The following is a 16,498-nucleotide window of genomic DNA, read 5'->3' as shown; positions in this document are numbered from 1 at the left end:
GAACTGGTTTGATTTACTGTTTGTGTATACCTCTTTTCTTAGAATATCCCTGTAGCCTACAAACTACATACACTCTCATCCCCTAATGAACCCAAACATCTTTTGCTTCGCTTGTGTTGCATGACCCGCACTCCTTGCGACCAAAAAAGAGGGTGTACTCGCTGCCTCTGGCTTCTTCCAACGCGCCCAACCCGATTCATCGCACGAACGTCACACGGTACCATCGACAACAAAACGGCGATCATCATCACTACCATCACAACAACAACAACAACAACAACAACAATCACCATCACCATCACCATCATCATCAACTTCGACATCATCACCAACACGCCCAATCCGAAATGCATCGAGCTAATCCCAGCTGGTAAAACTCCATCGAGTATAACCGGTGCGCAAAATTACACTCTTCCCACACATTCTTTTTCGCTTGTTAATCAAAGCTTTTCTTACTAATTTGGTTTTACTTTTATGTTTATCGCATGTCTCACACCTTCCCATAAAGCTTTACTAAGTTTATGTTTTTCACTAATATGGGACGATTAAATTAATTTGCATAAGTAAAATTATTGTTACGTAATCGTTGACAAGCACTGGATTTGCCATTTTTTTTTTTATATAGGAACGCTTGATCGCCAGCAATGCCTGGAAGGACTATGCTTCCGGCGCGAATACAAACTTTGCATTCGAGGCATTCGAGACGGAGGAGAAGGCGCCGCCACCACCGGTTTCCAGCTTGCCAAGACCCAGAGAGATGATGACTAATAACGGTATGACTATGATAAATGGTACCGATACCATCGAGGGACCAACTAGAATGGTCGGACCCAGAGCTACCTATAGCCTGCCTCGCGCACCTGGTGCCAGACACTCGGCGCCTGTTCAACACGGGTACTACACGCAAGATCGCAGGGATCATTACGGACGTGCTAGGAGCATGCACAATTCGACAGGTGCCCAGGCGAATCAACCGGACTTCTATTTTATGCCAAGTCAGCGAAAGTACAGTGGCGAGGTCGTGCGCGTTTACGTAGATTATGGCAGCCAGATGCCCAAGTAATGAAGAATTTTAGACCGCGAATCACGCGATAGAACGATTTAACCGTCTCACCGAAGCGACTTGTATATATATACATATCTGAATTAGTGACAGAGGACGTGGAGAAAAAGACTCGCAACCTTCGCGCGGTGCTATTATCTCTATTTTTTTCTTTTCTTTTCCCCGCGACTTTCCTCTCCCAAGATCCGCTTGAATCAGCTTGATGAAATGCTGGAGAGGGAAGTCCCCGAACGGAAGCATAGAAGTGGCGCTTTACGACCAAAGAAAGTTATATCCATAGGGCACGCGCCTTACAATCCTGTACAGAGTGCATAAACTCTCGTCAAACTTTTGTGCTTTTGTGGTGGAAAATGTATAGTTACGTAAGCCCCCGTAGTCGAGAATCTGACACTCCAAGGATCCCTAGATTCGAATATGAATCTTAGCAGTAAGTATCTGAAGATTCAAGAGCAATCCAACAATCTTAAAATTTAATATCAAGAAAATATGGCGCTCTAAGGTTATATAGAGCGTGTACAGAGATCCATGGATCCTAAATTAAAAAGATCCAACTATTCTGAAACTTATAAAATCGAAGACCCAGAAAATCATGTACCTAAAATAATAATTCAATGGATACATGTATCCGATGACTTACGCGCAATGGTATCAATGTACGCTCAATAAATGCATCTACTTAAAAAGAGCAAACATGGACGTTTAAACAATAAAATATTTGTACATTTCTAAATAGAGTTGATGCGTCCTGTTTCTTTGATAAATTACCATTACTTAATCTTCAATTATATATCTATATCTATACAAAGAACAAGAATGTCATAAAGGAAGCGACGATACACACGCTATAACGATGGAAATAAACGTACGCAGTACATCTGCGATAATTGAAATGAATTGTTTAGTTGTTATGGATAAAAGTTGTAATGCCTGTGACAATGATGACACTGTCGATATAGAGAATCGTGTTGGTACGGATTATAAATTATTACAATAGTGATAAAATTAACGATATAATACTTGTAATAATCATAATAACGATAGTTGTAGCAGCAGTAGTAACGATGGCAATAATATTACAGTATTAATTACATTAATGTCGTTAACAACGGCGTCGCGTGCAGCCAGACTTCCAGGATATCTTCCCTAACGCGATGGAATATATCATAATGTAAGGCGACGCCAAAGATAGGCTCTCTCTCTCTCGCTCTCTTTTTCTCTCTCTCTCTCTCTCTCTATCTATCTATCTATCTCTCTTTCTCTCCCTCTCTTTCTTTCTTCTTCTTTTTGTACCTTTGAAAGTACGCGAACATATATCCGGAAGCCAATTGTGGCACGCACTGCCCGCGTTCCTATTATATTACGTAACTAGTATCGAGCACATATTTCGGCCCTACCATAAAGTTTATATTATTGATTTTCTTCTCTGTCACACGTGCGAAGTTTGAGAAATGACTTCTACGCAAATCTAATACTTCTAATGCATGCTCGACGAACGTGCGAACGCAAATATCGCACAGAATATGACGAATGCGCGAAACTATTGGTGTTTATCAGAAGTTCGCACTTCAAAGCGTTTTGTGGAAAATTATATATACTCTCGTTCGGCGAGCATGCTTATTTTTCGAAACTTCTTTTTGTCGCGATCTCTTTTCTTTTTAACTTTTCATTCATACATGCATCGTATTTCTCTTTCTCTCTTTCTCTTTCTCTCTATTTTCCTCTCTCTCTCTTTCTCTCTCTTTCACCCTTCATTCCTTAGCACTCACTCCTGTCATCATTATCGGCACTTATACATATACAATTCGTGTCAACACATTTTTGTCTCCATCGGTCAAAGCGGTGTAGTTAAAGAATACGAACAGGCGAACATCTGATAAATGGAGTGAACACCGTAATAAGGCTTAATTTAATTTGTTAGTAACTTGTGTGATCCTGCTATGCACGCGTTTGCTGCACGAAACCTGCTTTCACGCAGGCGTACACTATGAATGGCCCACTCGAGCTTGTTGTAGTCCATTTTTCAGTGTTTATTCCACATTTGTGACATATTGTTATATCTCTCTTATTCAAGTCTCGTTACCTTTACGAATTTTCTTTATAACACTCTGTGACACATGACAGCCCTTCGTTCCATTTCTATCGCATCGCTTTCATTCGCCTATTTGTTGTTTCACTTCCTCTGCCTGACATCGGATTCCTTGTTGGGCGTCGGTTTACTACAAATTTAATGAAACAAAATATTAGATAAATAGTTAAATATAAGAATTTATAGAAAGTTTCTGTTAATATAATTTACAGTCACATTCGAAAATGCTGCGTTTATAATTATAAAAAAAGAACCAAAATAGGAATAGAACGAAATAGGATAAATAATCCTCATCTGTATTTTTGTTTTTGTAAACAGTCGGGACAGATAATTTAGCCAAGCCAGAACAGATTTTAGAGTACGATATTTCCAAAACTTATCCGAGGTAGGTTCGAGGTGAACGTTCTTGGTGGATTTTGATGTTGAAGATGAGATTGGAAGGTCGTTGGAAAGAGGTCCGTGTAATGGAATATAACATTCCAAAGGTTCATCGAGGGACAGGGGTTCTAAGACATTATGTCTATGAAAAAAAATTTTAAAAAGTACTCTTCCAAAATAGATTCAATTAAAAGAAGCAAATATATAGATTAGATAAATAGAAATAGAGAAAAGAGTATATAAAACATACTTACGTATCAGGGCTCTGATCGGTATCAGACTCTTCGAGTTCGGCCTTGTTCCGCTTCTTTTCATAGACCAAAATGATGGCACACAAAACAACAACTTCTACGCAAATTCCTAGGAAGGGCCAGAGTGCGGCGAGCTTATCCTTGACTCTGAGGAGTGTCTCAGCTTCCGACGAGTGTTCCGCAATAGGATCGGACCAGTTATAAGACATTCTACAGATAACGTTACCGCGGTCGCTCATCTCGATGTTATCGACAATTAGAACAGCGCCGTAGATACCGCTCTCCGTATCCTTGGCAATCTTCACGCGACCCTTACTACGTGTATAATTTTGATCTCCGAAAGTCCAGGATATTTTTACGCCGGGACTCGGATCTTTTCCGGCGCATACCAAGTGCAACTTTTCGCCCTCCACCACGCTGGTAGATTCAGCCAGATGTGCTATCGGCCTCGCTGAAATTTTAAAAAGCCAAATAAGAAATGAAAACCTCTTTAGCATAATATCTTTGCACAAAATTTTTTTCCTATTTTTCTTTATAACGGATATTTTTATGATACAATACTATACGCAATGGTTTTATGTAAGATTCTTTAATTATTTTTTAATAGACCTTTGATGTAAAATATCGTGTTGCAGAGTACTCACGTACGACTCTGTATTCGATCGTGGAGTTTGCGCCCACTTTACAAGTATAATTTCCATAAACTTCCTTCTTGTCCTTTAAAATCTCCAAGCTGCCGGTCTCGTTGTCAATCTTGACGATGTCCTCGTTGCCAGCCAGCGCCATGCTCAACGGTGTCTTCTCCTTTTGCCATTGCACTTTATCACTCTTGTTTGCGCATTCGAGCACCAAAGGTACGTCCTTGGGCGTAAGTACTCTAATCTTTATATCTGCGTCAAACAGAAAGACAGATATTGTTTTTCGATGTTGCTGCATTAAATATAACATTACGTGCAACTTATAATTTCGAACGAATCATCCAAAAGATATACATACGTTTGCATTTTGTTTTCGTGTTTTACTTAAAGATTTAATAAATTAAAAAAAAAAGTTAAAAATATAAAAAAATAAAAAATCTATTTTACGATTATTACGATATAAAAAAATCTATTTATAACTTTATCCTAAATTATTCAAATATTATAATGCAGGTGAGTGACGGTAACAACTACTACTATTACAGTTATATTTAGAATGTCCTAAATATACTGTAATAATAGCTAAGAAATACATGGTACACACACAACTGAAGAAACGCAAACATTCGTATACATTCTTTGAAGAAAATTTTTATAGAAAAAATTCATTCACTTTCATTTACTATAAGAATTGTCTGAACGCTATCATGTCATCGTTACATTTAAAACAAAAACATATATACTTTTTTCGATTTTTTTCCAAATACAAAAATGTTCATCGTACACTTCGGTTATCAAAATTGAAATTATTGGTATTTATAATAAGAGTAAAACATATAAAAATATAACATATTGATTATATTTTATACGATCAGAAACATATGATTAATATATAAAGATAACTATTAATTATAAAAGAATCATATCATGAAATATCTATTCATAAAAGAGGAATCACCGATTATTAATAGATGATGTATGCAAGATATGCAAAGACAATTTAAATATTATAATAACGAGAGAAATATATATTAATACTACATATAAAATAAAAATAGCATTTCAAAGAAATTTCAAAAAACTATATGACTCTCGCATATAGATAATAATTAATACTACTTTTAATGAAACACAATATAAATATTATTAATAATATTCTAGTCGAATATATTTTCATATCAAAAGAAGGAAATAATTAAAATGATTTCGATACAATAATGCAATAATCGAGAATTTGCTCGAGATAGCGATGACAGAAAATATCAGGTTATCAAACGTTATCAGAAATATAGAGACAAGTTTTTAGATATAGGCAATGTAAAGCTGTAAATACTTGAACTTATTAATTTAATCGATATAATCAATATTTAGCTATATTTATTAGCCAAAGGAATCTGTAATTCTAATAAAATAAAATAATACGATCGTAGACTACATTCCTGGAACGACTAAATATATGTTAATTGTTTTAAATGGAAACTATTATAAATGTATACTAAATCTCGCGTCGGAAGAAAGAAGGAGAACGTGAATATAAACAGGATGACGCAGAAAAATAAAAAAAATTATCGGAAATTTTTTTAGGGATTCTTGTAGGATTTCTAAAGTAAGATTAAGAATAAATTTATCGATGTAATAAATTACGAACCGAAATATATCGAGAGATGGAAAGACTCCGCACTGTCGGATGTACATTTGTAATCTCCGTCGTGACTCTCTGTCGCTTGGGTCGCCGAGAGTTTGCTAGTGCCAGTGCCAGCCTTTGAGAAGACGACCAACTGACCACTGGACAACTCAGGTTCCAATGTTTGGCCGTTCCTGGTCCATCTAATGGGCTCATCGTTCTTCAAGTCGTTACACTCGATCTCCCAACTTTGTCCCTCGTGAATAACCGGCGGCCCCGAATACGTCACTTTTATCAAGAAAAAGAAAAAAAAAAGATTAGCTTAATGTGCTATCAATGCGAAAGATAGGACAAATTGTGATGAAGGTTGCCGTCTCTTCGTTCTTAATTTAATTAAGCTGATTCATCACTCAAATCAATTTGATAATTTTTTTTTTCTTTTTACAAGAAAATTTCATAACTTTATGATAAAATTATATGTTATAAAAAAGGCATGACTTAGATTATAAATGATGGTAGTTTTCCAAAATTATCACGTTAAAGACAATATGCAGTAAGGAAAATAAGGAGAATTATTAATTAATAAATTTGAAATTCTTAATATTGTAAATAATCCTCCTTGTTAAATAATTATTACAGTTTTACGTTGACATGTTTACGTCTTTCATGTTTATAACAGAGAAATCACTTTTTCGAGGAAAATCAACCGTTATTTTAGTAGTAGATTGTAAAGCAGTCACGCAGGGCAAACCAGTATCTGCATAAACATGACCAACCTTGGATACGACGACCCTCGAAAATATTTATTTCACGTAGGTGAAAGAGGTAGGATAAGATAAAAAGACACTTAAAGAATTGGCATACAGATCCTTACCATGAATAAATAAATGCATTGTTTTAACAAGCTTTGTTACTTCACGGATCTATTCAAAATAATATTTATTATACACTCAAAAAAATGATCTTGCTACTTTAATAAAAATTTTCTAGGTGTAAAAAATTCACTGAAACAGATAAATTATTAGCAAATACTATGATACTTCGTATATTTTTTGCACTTGATCAATTTAAATGACAACGACAGAATTTATATCTGTATTATTAGTGTAATTTAGACAAAACATTATTCTGCGATGCTTATCTTTAAGGCCTATTGTCAAGGACAATTATATTTATGATTAATATTTGGCATTGGGATCTAAATTTTCTAGAAGTATTGCTAGAATATTGTTGCTATAAATTTTATACGTGACAAACAATATTCTAACAGATACAAAAAGTAGCGATAAATGTTAATTGAGACATCTAGAAATGCTATCTATATTAGCAAAATATTTTTTGAGTGTATGCTTTCTCGACGCATCTTCTTAATTAACAGTAAAAATATTTTAATTAAGATAATTAATTTACTCTCTATGTATTTTAGTTCCCAAGTGAAATTAACTAATTTATTTTTAAATTTAATTGTATAATTTTGTCAAAATTTCAAGATTCACGTTATACGATCGATAGATAACTAAATTCAAGAAAGAAGTTGATAGAAGGACTTGATAGAAAAAAATATATATTCGTCCTTATTTGACATGAAAAAGATATGAATATCGATTATAATCAGGGAGCGTATGTTTACGCATATTTACGTCAGCAAAGTACTCGATAAGAAGTTTTCTTGTTCTTACGTCACTGATTAGTGTCATGTGACTATACCATACAACTGAATCGGCCGCGTGCACTCAGTTGATTGTCAAGTATTCGTGGAACAATAAGCCGGCATTTTTTCTCGTGGGAAACAATTAGTGATAATTTAGCTGATTGCCTTTGCTAGCACATACGCTCGTAGCTTTATATCCGCACGAAAGAGCTCTGGGATTTTAAAGAAATTCTGTACCGAGCAACATTGTTATATCTGCGGAAGAGATCAACTTTAATTAAATTTGTTTCATTAATTCTTATTATAAAAATTAATTACTTTTGTAATACTTGGCTAATCTGTTTTATTCTTGTTATCAGGATAAAAGATAGAATAATTAATGTATATCTCGAATACTATTTTTACACAATATTATATAATCTTACAAGAATATATATAAATCGAACACATCTGTTGGACACGAACAGTTTGCATAAAGTTTTCCTCTCTCAGCACTGAGCTATGCGTTGATGACGAATCGGCGGAATTATCCCAACATGATGACGTACACGCGCATGTATAATGTGTGAGAGTGTATAAAGGTTTCACGACAAAATCAAAGTATGTGAAGTCAGTGAAAATAGTGAGTCAGAGGGCCATTCATTGTTTAAATCGTTGTACGATTTAGTTGAATGATCAAAATAAAATGTTATCAACGTCGACTGAGGAAAGAACGGTCGATTAGAGTACGAAAGAAGCCGCTCTTTCTACTTTCAAGTACTAAAATAATAATTAAATATCATGGAAAGAATTATTTAATGGACACAAAGAAAGATTGTAAAAATAAATATCTCGTATAACAATTGTTACTCGATTGTTCCCATCGTATCATAATGACAATTAAATTAATACATCTTTTGTAAATTGAATTAATAAAATTAGATTTAATTATAAAATTTAATTCCCGTTATTGTGAAATTATTCTGGCCGGTACTGATGATGACGTAATATCGAAAATTTTTTGCTCGACGTCCTCGACGTTCCTGGCAAAATCCAATCCAATCTAACGACAAAGAGAGAGAAGAATTGTCCGGTAGACTGACACAGCGTCAAATGCGAATCAGCGGGGCACGGTAACTCAGGGAAAATCAATAAACTACGAATGTTATTTTAAGACCACGCTTTCACGACGGCTCCACGCAGCTGAAAATCCACATAAAGCTCACGTCACAGACGAAACGGGGATATAGCGGATTCTTAATCGTTTTCGGCGCTCTTCCAGCGAAAGAATTCTCGATAAGAGTGCAGCTTGTCGTTTTTGGATCGATATAGAGAAAGCGCCGAAAATTAGCATATGACGTCTCTAGAATTGGACGAATTGGATTTTACATGTGACATCTGAAACGAATCGAATCTTACAATTGAAGGACATACCATTCGAGCGTAATCACGATTTACATTTCCAACTCGTGACTGTATCATTACACAGTTTACAATACAATGTAGTATGAGAAAGAGAAACCATCCTTTCTGTAAGTTTCTAATTAAAAAGACTTATCGTGTTTTATGGTGGATGCTTTGTTTTATCGTACGTTTCTTTATCATTATACAGGGTGTCCGGTAATTACCGCCCCACCTCTCTAGGGCAGATAGAGCAGGTCCAACTGAACATGAAAGTCCTCTATCATTTTGCAATTTGCGCAATAATTATTAAAATATTAATTAAAAACGCTTTTCTATTCGATTTGACTTACTCTATCTGCCCATGAAAGGTCGGACGATTATTACCGGACACTCTGTATAGACAGAAAAATATTTCCCCCCCCCCCCCCAAAAAAAAAAAAAAAAAAAAAAAAAAAAAATACAATCAAAAGCTAATCTTTTTCGGAAAATATAAATATCACTAATTGCTAAATAACTCATTTGCGATATACATATAATGTGTGCATTTCTCAGCGCGTTAATCACAACAAGATGCGACACACTTTCAAAGTGTATTCCTAGACTCGGGTCTTCTCGTTTCAAGATCTAAAATGTAGCCGTCTCTATGTTTCAAACATGTCAGAAAGACCATGACACTTCGCGTACGTTAGGAAACGTAAAAATAGATGCATCCTTGCAGGATGAGACGTAAGCGTTCTCATCTGCTGTTTAAGAATAGAGACGTTTCTTGACCAGCCGAATGTGATGGCTAGAGATATCGCATACGACTGAGTAGAAGAGCGATATTACGAAAACAAATTCATATTCTCTTTATGCAAATCTAAAAAATTTGTAATGATATATTAAAGATTACAAATGAATATTAATGTTTAAAAGTCAAGCGATTCTGAAAGTTTATTAAAAAAAATCTCAAATATCTCAATACCATCCACGCAGGTGGCCAATCTTTCGTGATCTTTCGAAAAAACTTACGTACATTACAGATTGTAGCGGATTTGTGGCTCGACCTTGACAACTAAACAATCAATGTGATGTCTAACGGAGAGGCCACGAGAGCCGCGTTTTCCGGCGAGACGGCGCCGATTCAATTCGGAATATTATGATCGCCGTGTGTTGCTCGGCTTATAGATGTAATAAAAATAGGCAGTCCCCGCAGCTATTCGGAGTCAAGTTTTTAGCATTCTCGCACACGAGTCTGGCACAAACGCAGGCAGCCTTTTCCTCTCCCTCTCGTTCTCTCTCTCGTCCTCGTCAGTGTAGTCTGTCTCCTCGCCCATCATATATATCGAGTCTATATTAAAATCTATATTACGATCCCCTTGTTGAGGATAGATACCAGATATGGGTTGCCATTTGCGAGTCGAGTTTTCTGGCTGGACGGAAAATAGGGTCAATCGTTGCGCAACAAAAGTTGCCGCGGCGCGAATAGTTCGTCGTCCTCGACTCGGTCGTCGTCGTCGTCATCGTCGTCATCATTGCCGACGTCGAGCGCGATTTTAATAGCGATCCGATAGCAAAGTTGCGGGATTTGCATTGTGACGCGATATTTTACGCGCATGCACGCGGAATCGGATACCGATGACACTTGCACGCAGTAGAGATGCTCGACGTTGACAACAGTTGACGCCTCTTGCGAGTCCGTCGTTGAGAAGGTAACTTGTCGGGATGACACCCAGTTATTGCCGCATCGATTGTTATTAACGATAAAAAGCATTAGCCTCACCGTAGGCTTAAAAAAGATCCGATATAATAGTTTTCCAATATAGAATCTCAAAGAAGATCCTATTATCGTTCAATTAAAAAAAAAAAATTTTATTTTTCTTTCCGTTATATAATTAATATATATCTTCAATAAATATATACGATATAAAAAACTAAAGGACTAATATACGTTTTTCCTGCTCTAAATTATCGTATGCTCGACGAAAAATGATCTTTTATACGAGATAAGTTTGTCGCGTGACATTTAAACACTTTATTACGAAACATCGCGAAGAGAAAACACGAGGCGCTCAACAGAACTTTCAAAGTTTTTAGAAAATGAATATGATTAATGAAATTAAATATTAATGAATTAAATGTATATATATATATATATATAATGTTAAATTTTGTATGCCGACAACTGTTCAGCTACAAAATCGCTTATAACTAACTACTTTATTAAAAAATATTTTGCTAATTTAGATAGATTTCTAGATGTCTCAATTAAAATTTATCGCTACTTTTTGTATCTGTTAGAATATTGTTTGTCACGTATAGAATTTGTAGCAACAATATGCTAGCAATACCTCTAGAAATCACAAATATAATTGTCCTTGACAATAGGCCTTAAAGATAGGCATCACAGAAAAATTTTCTGTCTAAATTAATAGTACGGATATAAATTCTGTCTCTATCATTCAGATATCTAAATTGATTAAGTGCAAAATATACGCAGTTTCACAGTATTTGCTAATAATTTATCTGTTTCAGTGAATTTTTTACACCTAGAAAATTCTTGTTGAAGTTGCAAGATCATCTTTTTGAGTGTAATGTTCAGAAAAATGATATCACAACTAACGATATCTCGTTAGTAAATCAAAAAGTCATTTGTAACTAATGATATATTAATGTTCAGAGGAATGACGTAGAGTTAACGACTATATGTTAGAGATATCGCGAAAATAGATACGTACGAAACACGAGAATAATATATGTATTTACACTTATTATTTGTCATGGAATATCTTCGTTATATATATTTTATTGATTATAAATTTGGTTACTTTTTAATGAATTATGACAAAGTTTCCGTTAAAGTTAAAGAGAAGCATGTACGTGGATTCCCCCATTCCTCTCCCCCCCTCCCTCTCTCTCTCTCTCTCTCTCTCTCTCTCTCTCTTTCTCTCTCTATCACTATCTCGCGAGGATGCACACAGTTGCAGCATTATCGACTAAACTTTTTTAGAACACGTCCCGACAGTGTCGATAAGTCTCATTAAATGACCTAGAAAGCGATGTTAGCCGCGAGATACTCGACAAACCGCAGATTATATTAATAATCGTCGAGATAAATTCACTTCCGGACACTCTTTCTTTCCGGTTGCCTGTCGTTGAATCACAATTTGTAAACGTACTAAGAAATCTCCGGGGAATATTATATATCAAAGGATAGTTATTAGAGCTGTCAAATTTGAAAAAAAAAATTACTTCGTCTTCTTCGCGAAAATATTTTCTGTAACAAGTTTTCTGGAGAGCAAGAGACTTCCGTTATTTATGCGAGAGATAAACGTCTCTTTGAACAGCACGTGTTCTACAAAAAATTATATATATCATTTATCTTCAAATGTATTTTTAATGCGTGATTGTGTGTTAATGCGACCACGCAACACGTGTTACAGAAATGAGTCTGACGAGAGTAAAACTTTCAGTTTCAATGTGTGAAAAGTTTCTTTTATTTCTTCTCTCGACTATGAATATGTATCGCTTTGATAGGGGTGTCGGTAGCGTTGTAAATATTAACAGTGTCCGCGAAAAGAACATATCGATGAAATCTGTTATATATATATATTAGTAAACACGAAGCAGCACGAAATCTCCAACTCACGATTTGATAAAATTACATTGAAAAAGCAAACACATGGTTTACACTGCGCATATATTAGTTTAATATATCATTATGCGATAAAACTGTATTGATATTCTCACGTCGACAAAAGACACCCGTTACACGAGACAATCGTTGATTTATACATGTCTGTATTTTGTCTATCGCGTATTGTTTGATTTCTTTTCAATTATTGCCAATAATATTTGTATAACAAATCGAACGCTCGAATGAATAAAATTGTAATTTCGAAAAATAATGACACGTAACGTGTATCACCGACAAATAAATTTTTCTTTGCTTTAATTATTTCACGATTAAACTGTTGAACTATGGAAATCGTGCAATTATTGTTATCAGATTATAGGCAATCTAATCGGATAAAACTTTGGATAAAAACTGCACGATACGATAGACATGTCGATACGACTGTATTGAAATGTATTCAACGATACGTCACTTGCATAATATTATTTCACGCGTAAACTTTAGTTCTCCAGAAACTGTAACTCACACACTCAATAGAAACGCGACTCGAGAGATGTTCCATTTTCGTATCTAGAGTTGAAAGCCCGATATTCTATCATCGCGTACGTTTAACACTGAATGGGACTGTTCGTACTTCTTGTATAACATCCGAAGAAGCTTAAATATTGGAAAATAACAATCAATTTGAAATAGCTGTGTTTATCCCAAAACATATGTAGCGTAAAATTTCATTTTCTCTCTCGCGATGATTTTCGATAAAAATAATCGATCTTAAAAGGTGGGAGATAATTTTGCTGTAACGAAAAACTTTAAAAAATCAAATACAAAATGGTAGATAATGTTTAAGATTTGAGGTTGGTGAAAATAATTTTCATTTTAAGCACCAATATCGTTGAACATGATTAAGTATATATTTCTCTGTACGTATTACGATCGTAATTTGCGAGGACAATGAATCGTTAACCTATTAATTAAATCTAATTGTTATGCGAGCTAGGCTCATTGTTAGTCAGACATCGATAAGTGTTGGGTAAATTAATCAAACGTCGCCTCGGAATATACAATTTAGGAGAACTTTAGGTATACTTTTCGAGCTTTCAGCTTTTATGCATACTGTCAAATTCATCATTAGCTATGCTACGCGAAAAAGTGATTGGCTGTCTAATCGATCATGATCAAAAGTATCGTCACCGGTTGGCAGTTTACTCCATTATCATCGCGTAATAATTTTGTCGAGTTAGATATCGTGAATTATATCGATATAATAAATAAATTATCTAAGCAAATGTTATATTGTTGATGATGAAACTAACTATTGCGCGATGTTGAGACGTATTGAAATCTTTTAAACGAACGGTCAGCGAATTTTTGTAATTTTATCGCTCCTACGATGATTCATATTACTATCAATCATCGTAAATGTTAATCAGCATATCGCTTTATGTAAATGACGGTATCGTGTAAAAATATTATGAATATCTCATCGCAGGTACGATCGGTTTACCTTGTCGGAGAAAAAAAATAAGGTACACTAAAAAAAAATGACCTTGCAACTTGAACAAAAATTTTCCAAGTGTGAAAAATTAACTGAAACAGATAAATTATTAGGAAATACTGTGATACTGCATATATTTTGCACTTGATCGATTCAAATGACAGAGATAGAATTTATATCTGTACTATTAGTGTAATTTAGACAGAAAATTTTTCCGTGATGCCTTTAAGGCCTATTGTCAAGGACAATTATATTTGTGATTATAATATTTGGCAATGGGATCTAAATTTTCTAGAGGCATTGCTAGAATGTTGCTGCTATACGTGACAATTTTAATTGAGACATCTAGAAATCCATCCGCGTTAGCGGATATCAAAATATTTGTTTGAGTTTATGGAAATTAGGGAATCGCGAGAAAGAGTCGTCGGCCGGCAGGACAAATAAACGAACGTCGTGAATGTTGGCCGTCGAGCGACCGAAAGGAGTGCCAGTTGCCAGTGGGACTCACCTGCCTGGACCATGACGAGGGTACCCGTCGCTAAATATAGCAGCCCCAGCAGCACAAAAACGGCTCGCCTCTCCATCCTGGTGGCGCTGCTGCCGATGTACGCGGTGGCGCGTGACCGTACGACAATACGATATCAACGACGAACACCACGTCGATGATCCACCTCGTCGTTCCGCGAAGCGAAAGGGGAGCCGTCCTTTCACGAATAGGCGGACGTTCGCCGAGATGTCCCTAGATGGTGGACCGTTTTCGAAAACGATGCCGATGCCGATGTCGATATCCAAGTCCTTGTCGTCCTCGTCGTCCTCTCTTGTCAGCGATCCGTCAACCGTGAACAAATTTCCTTTTCACTCCGTGTTGCGAGTGACGTTCGCGGTTCGCACGAGAATACCCGACACCCGTCACACCGCCGTTGGTTCTCCTTTTCACTCTCCCCCACCGTCACCGACGATGAGAGAGCAGACACGATCTATCACTGATGTCTTATCGTTATCTCCGCACTCGATTCTTATCTCTTAATGCGAACTACACACAAAGACCGTCCGGGTATCAACACCACCACCGCCACCACCGTCGTCGTCGTCGTCGTCGTTGTCCTCCTCCTCGTCGTCCCCGTCCCGTCGTCGTTCCCTCCTCCTCGTTATCGACGTCGTCGTTGGTTCAACTTGGAGCGAGACAGATGGAGAAAGAGAAGAGAAGAGAAGAGAAGAGAAGAGAAGAGAGACAATACGAATTCCCGCGACAAATAGCACCGCGAGATCAGCTACAATGGCAATGTCAGAAGAAAAATGGCGGCCGTTATCTTCTGCTGGGAGAACGTTCCGCGCGAACGTCGGACGTCAAACGTTCGTCTCGCTCTGTCGCGGGTCGCGGGCTATTCGTTCATTTCTTTCTCGACGAGAACGAATCTTACCAAATCTTAGAGTCCCTAGAAGATGGAATCTGATTATTCGATTAGTTTTGGAAAAACACGACGGCACATGACGTATGAACGCAGCTTAGACCGGTTCTATAATGACCAATCACAGTTGACTTTAGAAAAGAATACTCGAATACGATTGGTCAACTCTTACGACATCCGACTTACGACAGCTATTGTGGAACCAGCCTAAGGCCGGTTCTACAATGAGTCGTAAGTCGTAGACAAATTGACCAATCATGGTTGATTGTTTCAAAAATAATCAACCATGATTGGTCAATTTGCCAATAGTAAGTTGTAGGCCGCAAGAAATTAACCAATCACAGTTGATCTTAGAGAAGAATATCGAATATCATTAGTTAATTTCTTACGGTTTACGATTTACACACTTAAGGTGCCTTTTCATGCTGACGCTCGACGCTCATTTTCAGTGTCAAATCACGTGACCAAAAATAAAAATACCAATTCGTCAATTTTGATCACGTGATCTGTTTTGACGACAAAAATAAGCGTCGAGCGTCAACATGAAAAGGCACCTTTATTGTAGTCAATTTGTTGCGACCTTACGTTCTACGGCTATTGTAGACGAGGCTTTAGAGCTTGATGCGGATCGTTGTGCGTTTGGCTCTTATTGTTTGTCCTTCCGTTTTCAAAGTACTTTCTTATTTTACTATTTTAAAATTATTATGCTTTCCATAAAATTTTCTATTGGTTCTATTTCATGTTTTTCTACATTTTATTTCAACTAATAAGAAGGAACACGCACTATGGCCAGAGAATAACACAAGAAAGAAAGAGATATCTTCTCTATACAAAAACACAGATAGATAATGTCATGTAATTGGCGATCAAATAAAGAATTTTTAAAGTCAAATATTTGATCGTT

General features: G+C 36.2%; 2 protein-coding genes across 5 annotated transcripts in view; one reads left to right on the top strand and one right to left on the bottom strand.

The window, feature by feature from the left end:
- Nahoda (DOMON-like domain-containing protein nahoda) overlaps nt 1–1,793 on the top strand; it is a 34,608-nt gene extending 32,815 nt beyond the window's left edge. For 2 of the 4 annotated variants that reach the window (XM_072889986.1, XM_072889961.1), the window contains one exon: nt 626–1,793. In XM_072889986.1, coding sequence (XP_072746087.1) covers nt 626–1,063 — 438 coding nt within the window. In that variant the 3' untranslated portion in view covers nt 1,064–1,793. The other 2 variants (XM_072889968.1, XM_072889978.1) reach the window with 2 other exon arrangements.
- Nucleotides 1,794–2,060: 267 nt separating this feature from the next.
- On the bottom strand, nt 2,061–15,563 carry Bsg (immunoglobulin domain-containing protein Bsg). Its single transcript, XM_072890071.1, has 5 exons — nt 14,694–15,563; nt 6,065–6,328; nt 4,423–4,668; nt 3,782–4,229; nt 2,061–3,279 (listed from the first exon to the last, which is right to left on the bottom strand). The coding sequence occupies exons 1-5, from the start codon at nt 14,767–14,769 to the stop codon at nt 3,234–3,236; spliced, it is 1,080 nt and encodes a 359-aa protein (XP_072746172.1). The 5' UTR covers nt 14,770–15,563; the 3' UTR covers nt 2,061–3,233.
- Between the last annotated feature and the right edge of the window lie 935 nt (nt 15,564–16,498).

Source organism: Anoplolepis gracilipes, chromosome 1 (assembly GCF_047496725.1).
Source record: "Anoplolepis gracilipes chromosome 1, ASM4749672v1, whole genome shotgun sequence".
In the NCBI taxonomy this organism is placed as follows: domain Eukaryota; kingdom Metazoa; phylum Arthropoda; class Insecta; order Hymenoptera; family Formicidae; genus Anoplolepis; species Anoplolepis gracilipes.
The sequence above is the reverse complement of the archived record's forward strand: the minus strand, read 5'-3'. Positions and strand labels throughout refer to the sequence as shown.